Source organism: Lepisosteus oculatus, chromosome 4 (genome assembly GCF_040954835.1).
Source record: "Lepisosteus oculatus isolate fLepOcu1 chromosome 4, fLepOcu1.hap2, whole genome shotgun sequence".
Taxonomy (NCBI): Eukaryota; Metazoa; Chordata; class Actinopteri; order Semionotiformes; family Lepisosteidae; genus Lepisosteus; species Lepisosteus oculatus.
Genome location: NC_090699.1, coordinates 62,555,811 through 62,580,895, shown reverse-complemented (window position 1 = coordinate 62,580,895; position 25,085 = coordinate 62,555,811). Strand labels below are relative to the sequence as shown.

At 36.5% G+C, this 25,085-nt stretch overlaps 1 protein-coding gene across 5 annotated transcripts in view; it reads left to right on the top strand.

The window, feature by feature from the left end:
- The window catches only part of iqsec1b (IQ motif and Sec7 domain ArfGEF 1b), a 201,310-nt gene that overhangs the window by 84,750 nt on the left and 91,475 nt on the right, over positions 1–25,085 (top strand). Inside the window, exons 4-5 of one of the 5 annotated variants that reach the window (XM_069189457.1) lie at positions 16,600–16,686; positions 21,195–21,422. The exons of 3 other annotated variants lie outside the window; for them this stretch is intronic. In XM_069189457.1, coding sequence (XP_069045558.1) covers positions 16,600–16,686; positions 21,195–21,273 — 166 coding nt within the window. In that variant the 3' untranslated portion in view covers positions 21,274–21,422. Of the gene's footprint in view, positions 1–12,020; positions 12,148–16,599; positions 16,687–21,194; positions 21,423–25,085 lie in introns of those variants that run through there. One more of the 5 variants, XM_015348234.2, reaches the window with a different exon arrangement.

Below are 25,085 nucleotides of genomic sequence, written 5' to 3'. Positions count from 1 at the left end.
GTATTTCTTTGTGTATACATGACAGTGGTAGGAAATTGTGTTGTTTTTTTTTTCTCCTCGTCTGGCTTTGGTGGTCTTAAGAAAGAACATGTACACACTCCAGCGAAGCCCAAATATCAGAGATGCTATCGAATGTCCCTTGGGCAGAAAATCACAGCAGTCAATGGAGCAATTACTGAAGGGTTTCTTTGCCAGTGTGAAAGAAAAGCATTCGTTCTTTGACATAACCAGGATACATCAAACGATCTGGCAGTTCTCGGAGTAGGAGAGGCTCGGGCTGCTGCTGCACTCGTTACTTCAACATGTTTAAGTGTAGCACAAGGAAAGCTAAATCAAAACCCCTGGTTACCTTGGTGATGGGGTCTTGAGGGAGATGGCTTCCTTGATGAATATAAGAGTTTGGAAATACCAAAGGTGGGGTGGTAGCTACTGTATAAAAACATGTATTATAAATAAAAAGAACAAACAGCTTCTAAACAAACGGCATCTAACAGGAGGACAGGAGAAAGATCTCCAGACACTGATTAATAAAAGTGAGCCACTGCATCTTCTTTTGGTAGTACTGGGCATGTACAGTAAGAGTCCTTGGGTTCTGAGATCCTGAGGTCTGAGGTCAGTGGTGTCCTGGAGAGCAGTGAATAGATGATCCATCAGAAAGAGAAGGTCTCCTGGCTTCACTTCTTGAGAAAGGACAGAAAGGACATGTTATTGTGGCTCGGATGTAGATGTCCAATATCGCTCAAATAAACCTAGAATAGGTGGGGAGTTAATATCTAAAAAAAAGTCTTAGCTGCGTTAAGTATAGCATAGTTGTAGGGATCAAAATGTGTGCAGCTCAAAGGACTATTTTCTTTTTCATTTTTTGTCCCTTTTAAGTGTTGCCAGTTCTTTCTTCTTGTCTTTGAGCACCACAATTTTAAATGTGGTGGTAAGGCAGGTGGATTGTATATAAGAGAGTGCAAGGGTTATAGAAGTTCAGCTGCAGAAGTTTAAACCTATTACAGTATGTTTCATTCAGAACTGTAGCTCATGCTTCATTTTCCATGGAGTGCACTCAAGCTGGTCTGATGTTTTCAAATCTCAGTTTGGGGGTCAACTTGTGTTGGCTGCACAAATTGCATTTCTGAGTTTCCTGAGTTCTTTTATGAACTGGACAGCTCTCACTGATATTATTGCTAGAGGTTAGTGGGATATTACAAGTTGGCCACTGTAAACAGGTGATTACTGTAACATTGTGCTTTAGTCTGCTGTTGTAACACTGCAAAACTGTAATCTATTGTACAAGCAACAACGGACACTTTAGTTGAAAAATAAAACACTGCAGACAGTCTCATCAACTGTTGCTATGCAGTTCAGTGAGATTCATTATGTGTAGTGAAATCCTAAAGGCGAAATCTAGTTTTATTAATTGCTGTGTGGAAGAAAAACAGTGATAGTGATAGAAAAACATTATACTGATCATTCTGAATAGTTAGCAGATTTAAAAACCAAACACACACAATGCTGCAAAACACCTAACTGGGCTATTCTTGGCAGTATATTGTAACTTCAGCTTGCTTGGCATAGTTGAAATGTTGGGAGCGATATACCTGTACGCTCACAGACTTAATACAGTATATCTGCACTAATGTAAAAATATATATTTTTTAATTTTGTTCTTGTATGGAAAATGTTCAAATCAAACAAGACATTGCCATACTCATTATTTCCATCTGAAGAACAAAGTAACAAGAAGTGTGTCCTGTTTTATTAATTTTAGTGAAAATGAAATAGGTGAGGGCACTTTTTGACAACTGAGCTTAATAATTGCCCTTACAGATTCATCACAGTGCTGATCAATTGATCTGAGAGAGCCGCCCGAGTTCCTCTTGTCTACTGATAGGGCGGCGGGACCATGCTTGTGCACACTGAGCAGAAAAAGAGGGATTGTTTTTATTTATAGCATATTCTGGTGTCACATCTTGTTTGCCACCCTGATGGCCCCTGCTTGCTCGATTGTTCTGATTGGTGAGATCAGCGCCAGGAGAAGCTTTCTCCACTGAGCGCACTCCGTGGCAGGGCACTCATTGGCTGGGATTCAAGAAGAAAAAAGGCTTTATTCAAGTGGCCTGTCAGGGCAGCCTAACAAAATGACACCCCTGTAAGCGTACAGGACAAAGCAAACAAAGAAAAACACATTTCTGTGTTTATGTAAGGCATTGATTTTTGGTGAATAATGTGTTCTAAGAAAAACAGAGGAAGCCAAATTGGATTAAATAACTTATGGATTAAGTTGCTTGTGCTGGTGACCTTAAAACCTTTGCACACTCTTTTTCTGCTTTGCTTCAGCTGAGTATTATAAGGCAAATGACATTTGTTCTCCTACAGTAGTTTAACCTTAATTCCGCACAGATTTCTCTTTTACTGTGATAATGTTTCCCATATTGTTCTCTGGCTTCGCTTCCACGAAGGGCTAATTTCATGTGATGCAATGATGTAACTGCTTTTCTGCCTATGACCAAAATGAGAAGCTCAGAGCAGTACAGAGTAATTTCAATTTTCTGTACTTGTGAGCTATAGGGGATAAACCTGACATCTAGGCCCAACTTTGCATAGCTGTAGTAGTGTTAGGTGAAAGTACATTATTCTTCCAAAGTCAGCCACTGTTCTTTGGCATTAAATACTAGTGTAAAGCTTTTGCTGATGAAGGTTGTCTAGGGAATGAGTTCTTTGAAGTAAAGGCATAGCAACCGTTTTCCAACTCATAGAAGCTTTTGCGTATTAGCATACAAAGAGGATATTCTGCTCACCTCTAATATTGTCTTAAAGGGGAAATTCAGTCAAAAATCAAACATAAGACCATCTGCAGTTCCCAACATTACTAGGTGATGGCCAGATATGTTCTTAACTGTTTGCTTTCTCAGGTTTGACAATATCACATTTTGACTGTACTATACTGTATGCTGTGTAAATGGACTACAAACATTTTATTCATGTCTCATTTACTGATGATTAAAGCACTACTGTACATTTATGTACACCTATCCCATAGCGAAAGGTAGTAATATCGTATTTAGTAATCCAGAGCTGAAGATCCAGGGCTCAAGGAATATGTATTGTCCATTTTGTTCTGTCTTGTATTGCACAAGATCGTTTGTCAACTTGCAGCCAAAAGCTTTATACTGTACAGTACATAGTTTTCTGCTGGCATGATTTAATGTGTCCCTGGACTGTTCAATGGTCCAAGTGCATCAGCATACTATACGTCGGTACACGTACTGTATACAGTAAGTACGTCAAGAGCATCTCTTTCTATAAAGGATGGTATATTTTCTGAATATATGTGATGGTACTGTACATTTTCTGAAAGACTGCGCTAAAATGGTCTGGCAGTCTGGAAGTACGGATTTGATTATTAAAAATGACCCAGTAGGTTCGAAATGACATTTCAGAATTTCTGTTTGTTGAGCTTGAAGGAATACATTTCCCCCATTCACTGTGTGATGTGACAGCCATGAGTTTTTTCTTCAGCTAAATACTGTGCATTATCAGTGAAAGAACAGGTCGCCGAAGACCTTAGGCATTCAATAACATTAAATGGAACAAAATTGCAAGTTAAAAGTTGCTTTATGGTAAATGTGTGTAATAGCAGGCAATTATGTGCAAAAATACTGAAATGTGCAATACTAATACTATAATACTAAACACAAGGGAATAGAGAATTCTACATAGCTCCAAAAGAGTTGAAACAGTTTAATTTCTAATTTTCTGGAGTTATATTCCATTCATGTTTGTACAGTATATGCTGGGGTAATCATAAAACGTGTAATATTTTTTAGAAAAATAAAGGTGTATTACATTGACTTATGTATAGATAGTATACACTCGTCTATTTAGTTCGTATTTCTATATTTTTAAAATTTGCCAGTGACGTTACAGGGATTAGTGTCACATTGTGAAATGTGTTAAATGTGTACTTTTAGGATAGCATAGCATTTGGTAGAACTGAAATGTTGATCCTAAAAAAAAGCCCTTGTTGATTTTAATTGATAAAATTATTACTAGGAATAATTTTAATCGTATCATTATCATTTTTTAATCTTAAACCTCTTGTTTTCTAAACAGCACACGCTGACATTTTGTGTCTTGTATGATTTGGCGTAACATTTCCTAGAAACTAAAATTTTGATCTCTAATATAATAAAACAAAGTAATGTATTTTATTAATATTAATAGGAATCATCATCATTATATTATCTTATCTAGCCCTGTTATTTTACGAATAGGAAATACTGACATTATGTGCCTTGTAGTCTAATTTGAAATATACTGTAAGACCATGTACAGTATAATTGATTCCCGCGGCGAGATCAACACATTTTTTATCAGAAATCTGTTTGGATGTATGGGAAGATAATTCTTGGATGCTGTGAAATGAACTAAAATAAGAAAAGATAAACATCAGAAAAAAATTACCATGGTTTAAATGCTATAGTGACTATCATCAAAATGGTACGGGAAAGATTCAATTATCGCTTTGATTGAAATCATTATATAGAAGATTTTTAGGCACACCATTTTTTTCAATCACATTTTCATTTAGGAAATGGTATTAATTTGCTTTCCTCTTTATGTTGTGTAACTGTTACGTCTTTTGTTAAGCAAGACGACTCATTTATCCGCGATCCAGCTGTTTTGCTTAGTTCTGGAAAGAATGTTGTCATCTTTCAGCATAGAGATACTGCCCCCTGGTGGTACATTTTTGAAAAAATAATAATCCCGTTCTACAGCTTTTTATTAGTATTTAAGGATGACCCTTTGCTGTTTCTGATTTAGCAATTAAAGATGCTGCTGACAAAGAGTTCCAGCAACTAGGATATGCATTTGAACCCCCCTGCAAATTGTTACGCTTCACAATTACCTTTTGGCTTGGCCTCATGAACAACCTGATTTCATGCTCGAATTATTTTGAGAAAGAGAACCAAATAAGCTGTGAGGGGTTGAATGACTTCCTCTCATTGAAAGAAGAAAACATTCAAGCATATGGGACCGTTAAGTTGTCATGCTGGTATTTATTGGAATTCATTAGGCTTGTTTCTAGTCACTTTGCAAAGGAATTCAGCGTAGTTACTAGATAATTACAACTGCGCTGCATTCCAACAGAAGAAGAACAGTAAAAATAATAAAATCAAGCACCAGCTCACATTTGTAAGGGTACCAAAGGTTGCCAAAGCACATCAGATACCGGAGGGGACTTGTTTTATCCACAGTTCTCCTGTGTGAGGCATGGTATTCATTCTATGCCTGGTGTGTCACTTCCCAATAGATCAGACAGAGAAGGACAGAGAAAGTGCAGTGTCCTCAGGGGCTAGAGCTGGCAGCCCTGATCTTATGAACAGTGCCATGGGAGCTCTGACTGTGGGAAGGACAAGTGAACTATATTTAGGAGACCTGGTTGATTTAGGTTTTTAATTACAATGTTCTTTTAAAAACTAGTACAGACATACGCTATAAAAGAATGAGACTGCTGTGAGTTTTCAGAGGCTCATAATTTATTTTCAGATCTGTGAATTGCAGGTTCATTTAAAGCAAATGAATAAAGATTATATCCATCCATTTTCTAACAGCTTCTTCCAGCTCAGAGTTGCGGGGGAAATGGAGCCTATCCCAACAAGCACAGGGCATAAGGCAGGACACCCTTTGGATGGGATGCCAGTCCATCACAGGGCAAACACACTCACACCTAGGGCCAACTTTCTGACAATTACAGATTTATTAATTTATACTGCCAGACAGTGGTCTAAAGATGGAAAAATCCAGGAAATGTACAGATCCTAAAATGTTCTGAAGTGAATTATTTTAGAATTCACAAAGTAGCTTCATTAAGTGGATTCTTTTCATACATTATATTAGAGACCTTTCGAGATAACCATGAACGTTGCAATGAAAACATACTTTTTATACATTATGCCATAAATTACTGACAATGTTATCTAATCCCCAACCCGGCTTTGCTAAGAAAAACCTAGATGTGCCAAGCTTTGCGCTATCATTCTTTTCATCATCATGATTTGCAATAGAGCCTCCAGCTTGCCCGCACAGCAGTTTTTCTCATCATCGTTATGGATAAGCCCACACTGAAGTGTTCCATACAGCAGACTGCATTCCTGCGGTGTCGCATGTTTCACATTTACATCAGTGGAAAGCTTTTGTTCTGACTTCAGGCATCACTGTGGTGGAGAAACTGAAGAGAAAATGGGATGGGACACACTACAGTTTTTCTTTTTCGGCTGTTTTGTAAGATCCCCACATTGCTGCCTCAGTGGAATGTGCTATCGTTATTATTCAGTGCAGAGATAGCTTGTATTAGCAGCTGCCAGATGAGGGAGACAGTTGTCTACGGACCCCTGGGATATGTACTGCAGAGCAGTCAGCATAGTGATTATAGCCAGCACTGCTACACACTGAAGAATTAAGCAGAAGGTAGATTTCAAACCTTGATACTAGGGAATAATTAAAGTTTAATCTCACTTTAATGAGAGTCATTTACAACAGGTTTAAACAAAATCTGCAAAGTAAGTACAACTAGGCATAATGTCCATGTATTTAGTGTCTGTTTTTCTAAACAATTTAAGGAAAATATGCAGCTTTAAATTAGGAAAAAGTTGACACAACTCCTTGTATCATCACTATCGTTATATTTAGAATTGTCTTTTGCTTACTATAAAGATGTTTTAACTGTGTACACTGATCTATGCCTTACATGTGTATCTTATACTGTATGGGTTGAAAACAGATGTAAACTATGTAAAACATCACAGATATTTAACGTGGTTTTCCAAGCAAGGGAAATTAACTACTTTTATTTCACATTATGCATAATTTGTTGAATCTGCATTAAAAATACTCTTTGTTTTCTCTGACAAATGAGCTGGAAACATTTATCTTTTATATTTGAGTTATCAGTCTCCTGCAAAACTGAATGATGTGTGCGAATGTTGCATAATTCATGTGTAATTTTCTACAAAATTTGTTGGGAGATGTAAAAGACTTAATTCTGTTCAACATTGCAAATCATACAACCTATGTTTTACATTTGTGAGTAGCCTTTCTTCCTGAGCTGAGGTTAAGGTTGAGAGCTGAGGCTGTTGGTGGTACTTACTTTTATATAATTGGTGGGAATAAGAGGGTCAGTGGTATACCCCACATGCTAAAGGTTAGATTAAGTGATAGAGACAAAAAGTGGGCAAGTTCTATAAAGCTTTATAATGTTAAATCCTGACTTTCACTGCACATTTTGTGGCACACAGTAGCTGCCGTGTCAGTGTTTGAAGCTGACCATGACTCAGTGGAGTATCAAAGTTCTGGTATCACCTGCATAGAAATGACCTAGATATTAAAGTGCATTGGTTTATACAGTATGTACCACAGCTGACCTTAGGGTATCAGTTTAATTTCTGCCTTTGCTTTTACAAAACTTCTAAATGCATAATTAATATTCTTTTAATTGAAACAAGGGTGGTTGTGGACCATTTTGTAATATAGATGGGAGTATGGAAAACCTGCCATTTATCAGCTTTTCCTCATGTTTTTTTGTTTGGTTAAAATTTAAATAGTGATACTGGCTGATTGTGAAATGTATTTGACTTGACACAATGAGTCGATTAATCTGATGGGTTGACTAGTTGGAGTCTGTCAATGTTTACGTCACTGAGATATCTTTCACTGTAAAATAACTTGAATGTTTCCAGAGAGAATTCCTAATTATTCTTGCATTTAAGTCCCCTTCTATATTAGGAAAAAGAGGTTAGACTTTTTCATGTTATGTAGCACTTAAATTCAACAGGACTGTTTTGGCTGATGAAATGTAATGCCAGGGTTTGGATTGAGAGTAAAAAAAATCAGAATGGCTAAGTTATAGTATTTTAAATCATCCTATTCCAGACAATGCTTCTATTATGTTGCAGCGATGTCTGTGTGAATAATTCTACTCAGTTCTTCTTAATTTGCTAACTTGGAAATGAGATATGCCAGAAATTAATGAAAGGGAAACTTAACAGCGCCACTGTTCTGGAATATATTTTCAGAATGCGTTAAAGACTACAGTACTGTTGCACAATTTGTTTTTACCATCTTGTAATATCATTGAGCAATTTATCTTGAAGATTTTGTAAGCCTTTCATTTTATTAAACAGTTCTATGCATTTATATGGCATTTTATTATCAATTCTTGAAAAAATATTTGTATTTGAATAAATCTGTATTGTATAACCACAGGTATTACTGTACAAACTCAATTTTAAACACCCCCCTAAAAATAAGACAGTAACATAATACATCTGAGTACAGTCCCAGTAAGACATGGGAGGTGTTTGATTGAACTTAGTTTTGAGATGCTTTAGGCTTCAAAATGTTTTTCATTTCACTGTAATATGCTCATTGTTGCAAAAAGACATAATCACTTTGTAGAAGACATAATAGGGATCTACATTAATAAAGGCTTCTCCTTCATATCAGTATTAACAGATTCTTTTATGTATTTTTCGTGTCCTTTTTTCATTTCCAAAGAAATGTATATTTGCACATTCTTGGTATGTTTTTTTTAAAGCATTTTTCTTCTGGAGGGAAAAAAACACACAATGTTGTATCTTAAACCTATAATAACATATGCTGGAACCATTACATTATTATGAAGGTAATAGGGTAAGGTAGTAAACTTCAGTGGGACCGACAACTTTAATGTTAACATGGCTGTTACAACAATAAAAATTAAATGTTTTTGACATGGGAAAGTCCAAACTCCATAGTCTGGACTATAGTCAAATGTCTTGTTTTGTTAATGGTTATTACAAATTGACTACCACTATTGGTCGAGGACGGAACCCTATACACACAGTTTTTTTTTTAAATACTGCATTCCATTTAAATTTTATTTTTCAATAAAATGAATGCAATAAGCTGTAATGCATATCACACTTTCCTTTTCAACCAGTAAAGATATAATCCATTGAATTGCATACACTATTCTTGAGCAGTGCTATAATTTCTTCAATGTTTGTGCTGTGTTGGTTCAACCTGAGCATTACAAAAGACATGTTAACTGGATGTTTGCTGATTTGATTGGTAGTATTGATTGGAAATATGTCTTAATGTTGTAGGCCTGGAATTCAGATAAGTGTCTGTTTTTGCTGCTGTTGTCTCTATGCTGATTCCGTTTTTTTTCCTGGAATAAAATTCCAAACTATAGTGTAGATTACTCAATAAAAGCGTGGCATTTTATTTTTTTTCTTGCTTTAAGGGATAAAAAATTACCGAAGCTTGAACTGATCAGTATGCACTCCTTGCAGTGTATGAATTCAAGCTACCGGGAGAGCTGTTGGCAAGCGTTCAGAGCAGCATATTGCCAAAATCGATGCTCAGTTTAACGGATCCAGCCCTTCTTAATTTTTCCAGAACACTAAGTTGAGCAACAGGATGCTTAGGCACTATGGAAAGGTCATGCAACACATGCTGCACTGCTTATATGAAAATAATAGCAAAACAAGTTAATCATGACCTACGCCTAATAAAATCTCCTTTGAAGGAATGCGTCCCATTGCTTTCATGGTGATAAGTACTCTGGGGCTTGTGATGTGGTCAGAACCACTACCCCCTGCAGAATGTGAGTGAAATGGACAATTATTTGCTTGATGTACAATAAAAATATTGCCAGAATCCTGAGATGTAGAGCAATTTGTCAAATTGACATGCAGAGCGCTCAGACTACAGTATATTCTTCTGCCTGTGTGCAGACTACAAACAGTTAGATTGCTGTGCTGTTGATTCTAAAGGCAAAACAAAGGGCTGAATAGCTACTGTATATGTATTTTCTTGGCAATGGCAAAGTGCAAGTATTTATTATTTTTCATCCTGTTTTTAAAAATATTGATGGCAGGATTTCTTGAGTGCAAAAGTGCAGACACTTATATATTTATTTGTGTATAGTGAATATGAAGTGGTTTAGGTCAGTGCAGTTATAATTTCTTTCCTATTAATATTAACCATTATTATTGTGCAAGGCTACAGTTGTTTTTTTTTACAATTGTCTTTCAAAGCTGCTGGTTTATAATGGAGTTTAAAACTTACAATACTAGACTATAAGAATTTTTCACACTTAAGGATGGTAGTGTGGCTGTTACTGTTGCTGTCTCACAGCTCTTTGGACATGGGTTTGATTCAGGCCTGGAGTGTATATGGGCCTAGTTCATTAATCAACTGATTTCTTTGCACAGTGTCATTCCTGTATCTCCTTAAAACTCTGGGATGTTGGGTCTGGAAATACATAGCAATGGAGTGAGAACTGTGTTGCCTGAATTGGCATTTTTCATCACAGAACATTTACCTTGATAAGAGCAAATTCTAGTTATTAGACAATCATGGTTGCATTAACACATGTATAACTCTGTAAATTTGTCCCAGACTTTCACTCTCTCTCTAAAGGTTAAAGAGACTTTACATTCCACACATTCCCAGACCATACTCAAACATTTCCACTGTATTCCTCTGTTAATCAAATCATACTGTACATTATGTGAGTGAGCTTTGTTTAAAAGAGGAAACAATTACTGACCATGACACTTCTCTTATTTAAATAACACACCCTGTTACCGAAAGAGAATAGAAACAGATCCCATTCCACACTAATCAAGAGCACAGTGTCTTAATTGGAAACAGCCATAACTTTATGTGGTGATGCAATCTGGGCAAGGTTTAGTGTGTGACTGGAAAAAAAGCTTTCTTTCCAAAGACTTAGAGAGTCTGAGTTCACATACAGTCCTATATAATGTTTTGCCTGGAAGCTGAAAAACAAATAAGCAAAGGGTTGTTCTTAAAATCAAACCTAGTACTGTTTACACACGTCTTAGTTGGTCCCAGTCTGAGTTGTTCTTTCTAATAAACAAACCTATTTGGTGGAGGTTGGGTAAGTAAGGTTGGTGCCAACTGTTACTATGGAGATTCTTCATCCCACAGTTCCTGTTATCAGGTGACAGGTGCTATTACTAGCCAGCCCTTGAGACTGTTGTGTATACTAGTGTTAATCAAAACAATGCAACAGACGGTACAGAACTTCATTCCAAAGACACAGACAGGATTTTGTATTAATATCTCCAGCAATTTTTTTTTTAAAGACACAAGAAAAGATAATACAAAATAGCAGATCCCAAAGAGCACATAGCACATGCGATTTCAAGATATTGACTACACTGTAGGTCTTTTAAGGTCTTCACCTGTGCAGTCAGTAACATTAATAGACATTATATTGTTTGTATTACTCTTTATTAATGGCAAGATGAAATTTCTGAATGACCTTTTGTCATTTGTAATATGATGGACTTGGCAAGACAGTTGATTTGCTTTGTTTTTATTGATTTTTACATGTCTGTTTGTTGCCAAACGACCACTTTCTTTGTACATGTTAAAGTAACTTATGTAATACATATTACAACACTTGATATAATAGCAAAATTATTATTTAAATGAGAAAACAACTGTCAGCTTCCAAAACTTAATGACTGTGATCTCTATACCTGCCCAGCTATTTGCTCAATACTTCATTAGTCCTAAATGCCTCATCAGTTCAAAATGTGGAAGGGAGCAATACATTGATTTCATCACAGAGTAAAGAGAATGGGAAACACATCCTGCTGTTTCCATGGAGACCTCTGGACCAATCATCTTTCATTGCCGTGGACTGTACTACAGCAACCAGAAAAGAGGTAGCAAACAGAGATCAAAGATAATCCTCTGCACATATCAATAAACCACACAAACATGGAAGTTAGGTACTTCAGAATAGTAAGGGGAAATGTATATCTTGTGACAGCAATTTGCAATGCAGTGATTTCAGTACAGCATTTCGAAATGAGGTGTCGTGTTATCATGCTGAACGTAGACACTCAAGTCTGTGTGTTATGATACACAACCCCTGCTTGCTTGGGTGCTGCTGATGCAATGTGTGATGCTGGTTACATCACAGACTCATCAGGGCATGTTGTCCTATTGTGACCAAGCTTGAATGAACATGAGAAGCCTGTGAATGTGATATTGCGCTTCTCAATTCTGTGCGACCTCAGAATCACAGACCAAACACAACCCCAGATTTACAATGGCTTGCAGACGGTATCATTTGTGAGTACCTGTTTGAATCTTATAGCCTGACGCGAGGTTGGAGGGGAAGGACATTGGGGCTATGCTGATTTTGTTGCAGGTCAAGCAAAGGAAAGTCTGTTTTGGGTGTTTGGGGGTACAGGGGTCATTTTTCCTGTTTTGTAATGCTAGTATGTTTCTGCAGCCTCTGTGACTTAAGGACACACTCGCTTAATTCTGCAGTGATGTGCATTTCTTGGATTAGCTCTTTGAAGTTTTTGTGACTTGCAGGGCATTTTTTTTGCGAACAAGCATGATGCGTATCCCATTTACTCAGCTGAAGTAGTTCTGCGCGTGTTCTAAAAATAAATTAATTTCAAAATTGTTGTCTAAAAACATAAACATGTTGAGCATTATGATTAGATGTTGTCTCAGAAAAAAACAGACAGGGATTGTGGTAGAGGAAGGACACAGTCTTGGCTTTAGAAAAAAGAGCAAGTAGCCCTGTAAAAATGTATGTCTTGTATATCAGAGATTACTGCTGAAATCAATATCTCAACAATTCCCCCAGGTTTATATGGGTTATCACTGCGTTTGAAGTGCTTTCCTTGCTTTTGGATTAAGTTTGTAATATCAGAATTGGTCCTGACAGCATAACGCCTATACAATTGCCACTAGAGTTAAAGGTTGGCAACATTTGCATAATGTTGATGACATCACAGAAGCACAGAGGTATTTATGGAAACAACATCAGCCCATTTTATTTGACCATGTGTATGGGCTATAAACAGTACTATAGTCTCTCATCCAAACACCGCTACTGCTTATACAGACGATACTGATGCTAGATGAGTCTTCCTGCAAGCTGCAAAAAAGCCATTCATTTTGCATGTACTGTATTGCATCCATATAACTGTACAATGGTACCTTTTCTGGATATTCTTTTTATGTTTTTTTGTCTTTTTTCCTCTGTTTCTGTTGAAATCAGATTTTTAAGAGGCATTCATGCTGCTGTTGTGTGCAAAATTCCTGTGAAGGTTTTTTGGTAGACATGCGTAGGTGTGTAAGGAAATATATCATTTTATAAAAAGGAATCGATGTGTAGCACATTTTCTGTGAATTAGTAAACAGATTGTGGGTTGTAGCAGTTTTTGCTTTACAAACAAAACTTCTAGATTTTAATAGATGGCTTTCACTAACAAAAACTTAATTTTTAATAGAATTGCATTTATTGCTTATTAAAATGCAGTCACAGCAATGATGAAAAGCAAGCTTTCATAAAGTATTTTGTATATGAATTAAAAATCAGATGCTTGCATTTCAGAAAAAAATCATTTCTGTTTTTTTTCGAAACAGAATTTTGGTGCCTTTCTCCAGCATCACTATGGTAGGTTGTGAATAGTTGGCAATTTCTATTCAAAATAAAAGGAAAAACTATATGAATCTCATACCACTGGCTTTGTGGTTATAAAGAAATGTCAGATCCCGAATACCCATGTGGACACTTTTCTTCAAACAGAACAAGATGATTATGTAACATGGTAAGCTCTTTGAAATTAACCTTTTGCATCATTAAAAATCTTCGTAGTGAACATGGCTGGGAGACACTCCTGATAAGACATCTTCCTTTGAAAACACTGTTTTTTTCCATTTCCTGCAATAACAATTTGTTTTAGTTTATGAGCTATTTAAGCTGTTGGTGTGTTTTGTTTTTTATTTTTCAACTCATACTGGTAACAGAAATTCTGTATGTTACTGTAAGATCATCTGGAAATATTGTGAGTGTGATGGTTTAAGAGAGTGGTCATAGGACCTTAAGGTCACAATTGAAAGAGAGCAGCAATAGAAGTTCCGCAATGGAACCCTGAGCATTTCAGAATGATTGAGATTTGTGTAGAATTATATACAATAATTATTTAACTCTTTAATGTATAGTAGTGGCCAGGAGAAATAGTCTAATGATTACCCCAATGCCCATTTTAGCAATTACCCCCTTCTGTTTATGAGAAAATATTTGGTATTGCCATTAATCTTTAAATGGCTTGAAAGATGGTCCTTTTTGACAAGTTCGATATATGAATCCTGAAGCTAGCTGTGTTTTGTTTATTTTATGAAAATCCAAGGTTCCAAGTTACTGTACATAAAATCTGAAAATCTGTAAAGGTCCAGTTTTACTAGTTTTTCTATTCCTGACATTTCTCTATTCTCATATTTCAGAATATATATTTACCTCTTGTGGGTTTTACCTGATAGAAACACCTTGAACGAAGCAGAAGTAATACAAAAATTCAAATAGCCCTGTTGTTTGCACTCAGTCCTGTTGCAATGGGTTATTTTGCTTGCATGTGGAATGATTAATGAATGAGTGTGCACTCAAATTACATACTGTAGAGAAAAAAAAAACATTGTCAAGGTCAAAGACTGTTAGCTCCCTGTTTACTATTAAATATATTATTAACTGTTCTAACTGTCATAATATGAAAAGGTACCCTCTGAGATAATTGATATTTACTCAATTCAATACTGTCTAGCTTCATGTATGACTATGCATTATGTAAGCCTTTATTTATCAGTATTTAACATGCCAATTCAATTGGAAACAAAAACACATTCTGAAGCATGGATAGACTTTTGGTTAGGAGACAACCAAAGCAAACCATTTTGCTGATATATTTGGTGTTGTTGGACCAGTGGGTGGTGTTTTTCTTTCTATACCAGAAATTTAATACGAATGCCTAAGTGTGGTTGACCGTGGACACTGTGAAGAAAGAGGTGATTTCCTTTGGAGACAGTACGCCAAGGTCCTGTAATAAATGAAGTGTTTCCCATTTTATATTTGAAGCGATATGGGATCTTGTAATGTAATGCAATTATTTGCTATAATGAATTAAACAGAGGGGCATTTTACAAGTGTAATCTGAGTAAAATACCATACTCAAGGGTACGAAAACAGTATCTCAACCTCAATTTGAACTTACAGTCTTCGAGTCTTGAGCCCTGGCCACTACTCTACACTGCTGATTAGAGTGAAAATGTACTCCCTGTATCAAAGTAAACTTTTCTTCCATCAACCTACCAGTAACATGAACATTTTATTCTGCACTCATTGATGAGAACAGTCATTTGATTAGGCAATCATAAACATGCAAACAAAAGTGCTAAATGTCTTTATTACCACAGACTAACAGTACTATGGTAGTATGTAACAATATTTCATTTATACAAGGTTTAAAAAATCAGAAAGCAACTGCAGAAAAGCTTATATTGCAGTCATTACTGGTTACACAACTTGCACCATTAAATTATTTTATTATAAAATTATAAAATTTAATAATGGAGTTCTGCATTTAAACAGCAACATTATTATTAACAGTGTGGTGAGCATGCAGAACGCATCAGTGAGTAACATCTCGCACTTGCACCCAGTATGTTTTAATTAATCTGTGTCAAAATTATTTTTAACTCTCATAAAATGCACTGTAAGATTTTTAAAGGAATACTTTGTTAATACAGTGTCAAAATGTGACTTGCAACATGCAAGCTCTTACTGTAAATAAATCTGGTATTCCTCTGCTCATGTAAAGGTGAAAGGATGGATTCATTTTGGACTAAGCTGTGGTTGCCTGAAGCTAATCCCAGAAAAGATCATCACCTTAAAAATTCAATATTACATAAAAGATGTACAGTAGACTCGTCAGATCTCATCTGCTGATCTGTACTTCTGTTCTTTACAAGTCTAATGGTGCAAGAGAAAATGTTCTTGGACTTGCCCTTTGTCATGCATTATTCATTTTCTAATAAATACAAAATATGAATCTGTTTCTATCAAGTAATTGCTTTCATGCATCCTCTATCCTTTTAGGATTGTATTGAACAGATCAATAAAATATTTACTCACACTTCAAAAATGTAATGCTTTTCTTTCTTGAATTTTGAATTTTGAAGTGTTTGGGGTAGAATATATCATGAGAGAAAGTATTCACAGATGTCTTGTAAAACAGCTTTGAACATTATTTTAAATAACAGGTCATGCAATTTAAAATGTATTGAATGATCTGTTACTGTAAGAGTACAATACATTTTGAAGATGTTTTTGTATTTTTATCTTCTCCTTCTATGTGCTACCCTGGTTTTAGTATTGGGAAGATAGACTGTATGAGTCATCCAAAGCAGCTGACTGGTGCAGAGTTATTTATCTTCAGAAAGTGACAGTGTTTGCTTAGGGTGGATTTAACTTTTGACCCTCACTGCATCACTCAGATAATACCGTACCTCCGGTCAGAAAAAAGAAACAAAATGCAAAGAAATTGTTTCACCTCTTGCACTAACGATTATGCAAGTCCCTAAAATTAAAGAACAATCTCACAGTACTGAAAAGGCAAAAGGATTTTTTTTCTTCGTGGTATGGCAAATAATATTTTTCCAAAATAAAACAGGAGAAATACCCTCAGTTGGCTCTGGGTTTTTGACTGTGTGTTTCTCCTTGTGTTGTAGGTCTATTAATACTTTGCACCAGTATTGCTGTCCAGCTCCATTGTTCAATACGCAGCTAACAGTCCCTGCTACACTTTCAGGTTGCAGGTAAGCGGAGTCTTAGTCCACCCACTTACCTGTGTTTAGAAAGATCAGATGAACATCATTGTCATTCAAAAGAGAGTTTCAAGAAATGTTTTGCTTGCGTTGCCTGACTGGGACCTGCACTCTGACTTAATAGTGGGGTTTTAATTGGCCTGAAATATCCTATCTGAATCTCTGTAAAAGATCTGTGAATACAGTTAAGAGATGACAAGAGATTAAGCATTTTCAAATGCTCTGGGGATCTTTTCGTTTTATTTTTTAGTCTTTATGGCAACAAGTATATAAAACAGTGCTTGAAGTAACACAAGCAGCATTGCATTTGAACCTCTATTTTCACCACAGTAGTGTGAAATCAATCCAGGTCTGGACTTGTTAATGGTGCTGTTTTTTTTTTCAGTGTACATAAAACTCATTTATCTGTAATTCGCGTCACACTTGTAACTGTATCTGTTAATTTGATGCATGATTAATATGTAATAAATTCATGTGCTTTGATGTACATGTAGTGCACTGTACGTTATGTATTGTAATTCCAGCACATGCCAAAAAATCCAGTATATGAATATAAAGAAATTATATTAGATGTAATTAGCATGATCTAAGAATAGTTTGTTTTCATATCGTAGTCAATTTCTTTTAAAAAGCAGTACATTTTACAAAAGCCATTTGTGAAATGAACTGAAACAGCTAGGGAATGGGTCTAGTTGTTATCTGAGCTGTCAAGATTCAGTCAGTGTAATTATCAAGCACGAGTTCTATTCCCAGGTGAAAATGTGCTCCCTTGTACCAATTACCTTTCAGCAGTGTGGTGCTTAGAAATGGCAAAGCATTTTCAGCAGATAAAGGCTAGTATGAAACACTGTACTTTCACTTTCTTAAGAAGCCTTATTTCCTCTATTTCCTCCCTGATAACCAGCATGATAAACAAAGCAACTGTTTAGAAACAGTGAGGACAACAAGAGGTTTCATCCCCCAGAGTGTATTTCCTCTAATCTCAGTGGTAAGAAGTGTGTGGCTGAGGCTATGAGGCTCTTTTGTTGAAGACTCAGCATCCTCCCTGGACATTGCCTCTAACCTTTCTAAGGTCTGCTTGTTATCCGGATTCTAATACAGTACATATTTATAAAGCTGTAACATATATCATTTTTGGGTTGCAATCTTTCACTGATTCCTGGCTAACCACTAGCTTTTAAACCTGTTTTACTTTGCTACTTTGTGAAAAAGACACAAGCTTCTGAGTATTAGACACGTGCTTCATTAATTAATTCATGAAGAATCCACCTTCTTGAAGTTTATACAAACAGTTCAGAACATGTACTGTAGCATTTGCAAAATGCCTTTTTTCATTTGAATAAATTTGCTTTTACATACCACAAAATGAAGAATTTCAATTTGCTTTTTTTCTGACAGTGCATCATATTAATTTATCAGTCAGTAAACACAAGTAATACAGATGAACACAAGATGAACACCACTTTTTAAAGAAAAAAAAACATGTCTAAACATAAACAACCAATTCCACCTAAAGAAGCTGTCTAAATTTAGAAAACCATTATGGCCTCAGTTAATTAGCAATATATGTAGGAATGGGGAGTACTTGGAATAATATCACCTTGCAGAGCTGTTGTCACAAAGTATGCAAATACCTCATAAGCAGCACAAGCCTTGTTTTCATTCCCCTGCCATTGCTGATCGTATATAATTGATTTAATTATAAAGTCCCTTTCATAATAGCTCTGCCGCATGCTCTGGCAGATGAAAAAAAAAAAAGCTGCTGTGCCAGAGATCAAAGCTGCTGCTGCCAGGCTTGGCTGAACAATATCTGCATATAAAACGGAAGAGCCATCCAGACACAGCAGGATTGCTTGAACTGCGGATAGCAAACGCTGGAATGTGCTCACCACTGTTACAGGAACTGTGGCTGTGACAAGTTCAAAGGACCATAGCTTGCTAGACCCGGGTTTATCCTGTAATGAAAGGTCGTCATTAGGGGGGGAAAAAACATATTTTTTTTTCCTCCCTCTACACTGGGTTTGCACAATCTGACATTTCTACCTAATGTAATGTAATGTTTCTTTATTAGCCCTATACAATTTCTTGCATTAGGAATGCGTCTTTTCACATACCCCAGCTTTTCTCCATGGAGACACAGACACAGAGACAGGGAGAGAAGCTTGGGGTCAGAGCGCAGGGTCAGCCATTGTACGGCGCCCCTGGAGCAGTTGGGGTTAAGGGCCTCGCTCAGGGGCCTAACGGAGTAGGATTCCTCTGCCGGCCGCAGGATTTGAACCGGCAACCTTCCAGTCACAGGCGCAGATCCTGAGCCACAGAGCCACCGCTCCGCCCCTGACCTGCGGTGTACTGGAACTCCTGGCACGGACTGCAGTGCATCATCCCAGGTGGTGGATGAAGTGGGTCTTCCCCTATACATAAAACTCTTTGGGCTGAAAAAGACTGTACTGATGGACTCAATCAAACAAATTAATATCAATCGCTGTTTTCTAAAGCTCTGACACAAATATGGGCAGGGAAAAAAGGACGCAATCTTACCTTTCATCCATAGCGTCTCTATTAAAAGGATTGGTACATTGCAGCATTAAACAGCAGTGGAACTGTGATTAAGAATTTCATTCATTTCACTTTTTTTCTAATGTATCTGCAAATGAGGAGTCGAATCTGCTGCGTCTTGGCACAGAATAAGTGGCGCTCCACGGGTTTGATAAATGATAGCAGCTTGCTCCCTTTCATACTTTCAAAATGTTGATCTTTTAGCTGACAAGTGGGAAAAAAAAGCATGTTGCAGGGTGAAGTAGCCTCCAGTGAGGCATTTTCCTGGCACTGTGGATATTACAGTGTAGACAAGGATTATACTGAACAACCTCAGGGAGTTTAATAGTCTCACACAAGCTTTTGCTTCTCTAACCTGAGGAATTTATCATTTAGTAACAAGAGGGGAATCTGGATTTTTATTTAGATTACCTACAGTAATGATAATGTCATATTGTATCAATTAAAATAACTAGGTATTATGTACTGTACACCTGTATATTAACATTCTTAGTTGTCTTAACACTGAAATCATGAAAAATAAACTTATGTTAATATTGCATCCATACATGTATGTATTGCACTTCAGCTGCTTCAGTATTAACACCTGTTGGACCTTTTTAACTTCTTAGCACCTGTAGTAGGTTGTTAGGAACATTTTCTGACAAATTAGGTTAGTCCATTACATCTCTAGTAAACCTAATCAGACTTACAGTACATGGCCAATTTTCTCTTTCCTCTGATTTGAACAGTGTTCCAAAAGTCTATATTTCGTATGTCCGTGAAATTGATCCTTATGGCAAGAAGCCATCCAACTGCTTTGTGTTTTCAGCGCAGTTATTTTCCATGCTAACTCAGCTGGCTTCTGGCATCTGCCAGGAAATGCTTTTAAGCTTGCGATGCATTTTTAACTGGCCAGGATACTAAAGCACTACAGGATGCAAAGATGTCATGCTTGTTTAACGGTGCATTTTTATAATATCTTAACTTACACTACGCACATCATCCATCTGAGCACCTACTGTGCCTGATATAATCTCTATAGTTTTAAGAATTGTTTTGCTCAGTACTAAATTGCAACATAGAAAATGTTCAAATGAAATAGAGACCAAATAACTTTTTTATTTTTGCTGGGCTTCTGGGGTACCTCTTCTTCAAAAAAGCTGAGGATATCCCGGATAGCTCTATTTGATATCACTAAGGGCTTCAAGGCAAAATCATTGAGGGGGCACACTCTGGTGTCCCATTTTGCCATCTCTAGTGTGATACTCATTCTGTGCTCTAGGCTTGGGATTTTTCAAGATGAGACAGGGGGGACACATTTTATTATTTATAATCTGTTGATTGTCCTTCAATATAGCATATACATATGATTGGGCTCACATGCTGCAGAATAATAAAGTTCAGTGGATTTGCAGTTCCAGAATGTGTATTTCTCAATTGTTCTCATGCTGCTGGAATTACAGCTGCTTACAAAAGGGATTCTTCATGTAAGGAACTGCTGACAGTGTCCTCTTTCTTATTGGTTAATTGCTATGTTTTGATATATCTGTGTTGCTTCTGCATCTATCATGGTTCAAAGCATTATCCATATGAATAAACAATAAAATAATCTAAAGTCATGACTGTTTTCTAGCCATGAACTCGTTTTTGTAAGCCACAACTCTTAAAAAAAGCTTCACTCTAAATCAAATTTCTTTTACAGTCGTAAGATTTCACAGTGTTTCATTAAACGCCTGTACCAAAGATCTAATTTACAAGAACCCTGACTAAAATTTGAAGTTTAGTCCATTTTTGTTCTTTATTTTGCTGTTAATCAAGGGTTGTGGCAGGAAGTTTTGATAACTTGCAATCTTTTGAGTTCAGACTGTCATAGCTAATTCATTCCCTGAAGTATGTTTGCCATGATATAGTTGCTTTGCTTCCATGATATTGCATTGTTTGTGATTTCCCCTCTTTGACAGGGATGCTAATGTTCTTCATCGGTTCTGTTGTCCACCTACTGGAAGCAGTAGTCCCTCTTCAAGATCGCATGAAGGATGACAGTCTTCTCTACTCGGACCTCTTCCTGCTTTCTCCTCTTCTTTGCACTGAGGGTCTTCTCCTTTACTCCACTGCTTGGCTGGACTCTGGGCACTAACATGTTGCAACTGGCCAAATCTGGGAAATAAAGAGTTTTGTACTCTGATAAAGCACCGAGTGTCATTTCTGTTTGTTTAAGCTTTCTGGATTTTTGTTTGCTAAAACTGCATCTTCAGTTGTCAGCTGAAATCAGTATGAAACATTCTTTGTGTCTTCTGAATTAATGGTGCTATACTTTTTGGCTGACATGTTCATAATAATTCATATACAGTAGCACATTGAAACAGGGATCATGAAGCGAATGTTCCCTTTTCTGCATTTTGAACGTAAAGCCTTTTGATTGTTCTGAGCCAAAATGTGTTTCATCAGAAACATGCTTCTATGTCACACTTTTGATTTTCGGTGTTTTACATTTACTGTGAGTTATTGGGATTTTTGTCACAGTACTGATTGTACATTTTGTTAATCTGATTTATGGTTTGCACATGGTCTTGAAGCATTTGAACCAAAATAAATAAATATTGTATTTTTTCTATGCCATCTTTCATGTTCCTTCTTACTTGTTATTCTGTCACGGTTCAGAACATTTAGCAAATGATAAGCCATATCGATAAACCAGCTTGAGTCTGACAGTCGTGCCTTTTATAGGATGTACTTTCTTTAATTAGATGACAACATTAAATAACTTCAAAGCATGGAAAGGTAAATACCAAGCCTCTTAAGAAGTATTTTATTTTAAATAGCAGCTGTTAAATTGTTGTTTTATTTCATCATCCCTGTGGTACAGCTTTATTCCTTGATTGACATCCAGAAATATTAATTGTACTGGATATTTAAGACAAACAGATTTTAAGTATGTTTCCATTATATTGTTTTGAATTTTATCATTAGTAAGGAACTAACTCAGTTTTGCTCATTGCCTTCCTACAGCTGTGGGTTAGTGTGACATTGTGAGTAAAATAAATCCACGAGTAATCTTGGATCATCGTGTTGTGGTTTGTGGCTACATTTCAAGAAAGCCTTAAAGTAAATTCCATTCTTAATCAGTGCTTGAAATAATTGCCTGTTTCCTATATTTGCCTCTCTCTCCTGCCTGCCATTTTTTGGGAAAACCCTCTAAATGAATTGAAGATGTACTTACATTAACAAATTAATTGACAGAAGTGAATGAACATGGATCATTTTAGTTCTTGTTATTTTATGTGAACGTTAGACTTCCGTTATTACTTTCTAGTCTAGTTGCATGACCATGAAGACCTTTTCTCTTAACTACATTTCTAGTTCATACTTAAATTGCACTCACTTCAAAGCACTGTCTTAACTTTGCTTCTAGCGTATACAGTATATTCAACTCAATCTGCCTTTTGTGCAAAAAATGTAGCTGAGGTGGAACTGCACAAATCAATTTACTTTGAAGTTCCGGTCACACTCATGATCCTGTATTTTAAGTGTCATTGAAGGGCATCACCAGTTACCACTAGAGGGAGTAAGACTCAAAGGCATTTACTGAATATCAAAGAACCACGATACTGTAGATTTAAAAAGAAAAGGGGACCAGAGATCAGGCATTTCTCCATTCATAAAGTTAACAGGAAAAAACAACAACACAATGGCTGTTGACACTCTTTATTACATATGAAAAGCTACTGAAATGCCAGAACAGTGTGTATACAGTATGTTAAACCTTGTCTTGTAATATCCCTCCATCCAATTTCTTATCATTTCATCTAAATCAGGGAGAATACTGGAGAACTGGAGCCTATTACGAGAATACTGTAAGGCTGGATGCACCCTGAAAGGGACACTGATCCATCACACGCACACACAGACAAACACAGACATGCACCCATGCCAAGGCCAGTTTTCCCAGAAGTCATTTAAGCTAAAAGTGTGTTTTTGGACTGTGGGAGGAAAACAGAGTATCCAGGGGGAACTTGGGGGGAACATGCGAACTCCACGCAGATAGCACTCCAGGGCCAGAATTGAATGCAGGGCCCCAGACCAGCAAGGCGGCACTACTAACCACTAAACCAAAAGTGCCCCCTGCTTTTGTATTGTATATATATCAAACTTTGCATACAGTATCTGTTTATAAGAGTTTGTGGGGATATTTTGGGTAGGTGCTTACAACATTTAGATTCAATCAGAACAGTACCAAATGCAACTGTTAGAGCAACTATACCCTGAATGTCCCCTCCTCAATTATACAGAATGTAAAATATCAATTTAATCTCCTAAATACTGCACTTAAATGAAGCATTGAAGCATCAGTCATAGTCTGGAAGCTGTCATGTTGATAAATAAATCTAGAATCTGCTTCTGCTGTTCTCTAAGCCTTTGTTGATCAACTTTTGGGAATTGTGGCTGGGGTAAGATTTATATGATATATTTGTTGTGCTTTTATCGAGGACTCACAAACCGAGTCTTTACAGGCTCGTTCTTGACCAGCAACTCAGTGTAGTGTATAGTTCGCCAAACAGTAGCATCCTCTTTTGTATTCCAGAGATGGGTGTCAGCTTTTTAAAGGTTCGTTTTCCTCATATCCATCTCTGGAGAGTTAGCTGTAGGCTACTATTCTTCATGCTGCAAAAGATATTTGTGTTCTGTGAAGCTTAAAAGGGAGTGATTAGACTAACATTCTTGCTAAGAAAAGCTGATGGTATGAGCACAGAGAGCTGAATCTAAATGGATCCAGAAAGGAAGGCTTTTCTCCTTGAATGAGCTTTTCGTTTATTTAGAGTAGGGAAGATAAAAGCCCTTCCGGTTCTGTTTGTTTTTGGGGGAGTTGTAAGGATGTCTGGAAAACATGAGTGAAATCTGGTATTAGAGAGTCTAACCTCCTTTCTACAGTGTAACTGTCCCTTTAGAAGCTGAATGAGATATTTGTCCCAGTTATTTTCATTTGAAAATTGAACATACAGTATAAAATACATATAAATCTAATTTAAGTAAGAAGGTACTGTACAGTAGTTGCTGGTGTTTTGTGTAAATACTGTATATGTGTTGCATATATGTATAGAAAATGTATAAAATACAATATTTAGAATCAGTTAATGGGTATTTCTTTTTTCAGAAAAAAAACAAATGTAGTGGCTCTTGGAATTGTCTTTAATTTATGTCTCATCATTTATTTCTTATGCAGGGTGTCATTTGCCTTATTTCACTTACTGTTGTGGTTCCTGTTTATGTCTTAATGTTGTTTGTTTGGAGAGGCACAATTCAAAAGCCCTTTAGCTGTGCCCCAGTGCCTGAGGCTTCATGCCTTGCAAGTGATCAGTAAAAACTGAAGCTCAGCTGGCCACATTCTGTTTCACAAAGACAGTAATTACACGCCCACTAACCTCAAACCTTCTGGTAGTTTGATATTAAGCTACTATGGTAAATTACTTGCATTTATTTACTTAATGTTTTTGCTATATACAACAGCAAAGGAAGGACCTCTGGTGTTGTTTGATTGTGATTTTACAGTATTTAATAATAATCCAGAATTATTTTCTCTTTCATGTAGAGTTATCATGAAAGAGATCTGTACCAATGGATTTACTGACAGAAGTATGAGCTGATTTTTATGCATGATGGAAAAAAACAGTATGTATTGGCATAAAATTATTTAGTCCAATGTGATATGTCAAATTTCTCACAATATTCTGCTGACCGTCATGACAGCTAAGTAATTTGGGAAAAAATCTTTTAAGATGTTTTTAATTCTGCGTTCCTTCTATATTTTGAGCCTTTCTGTTTATTAGAGATATTTAAATAGTCATTCACAGAGA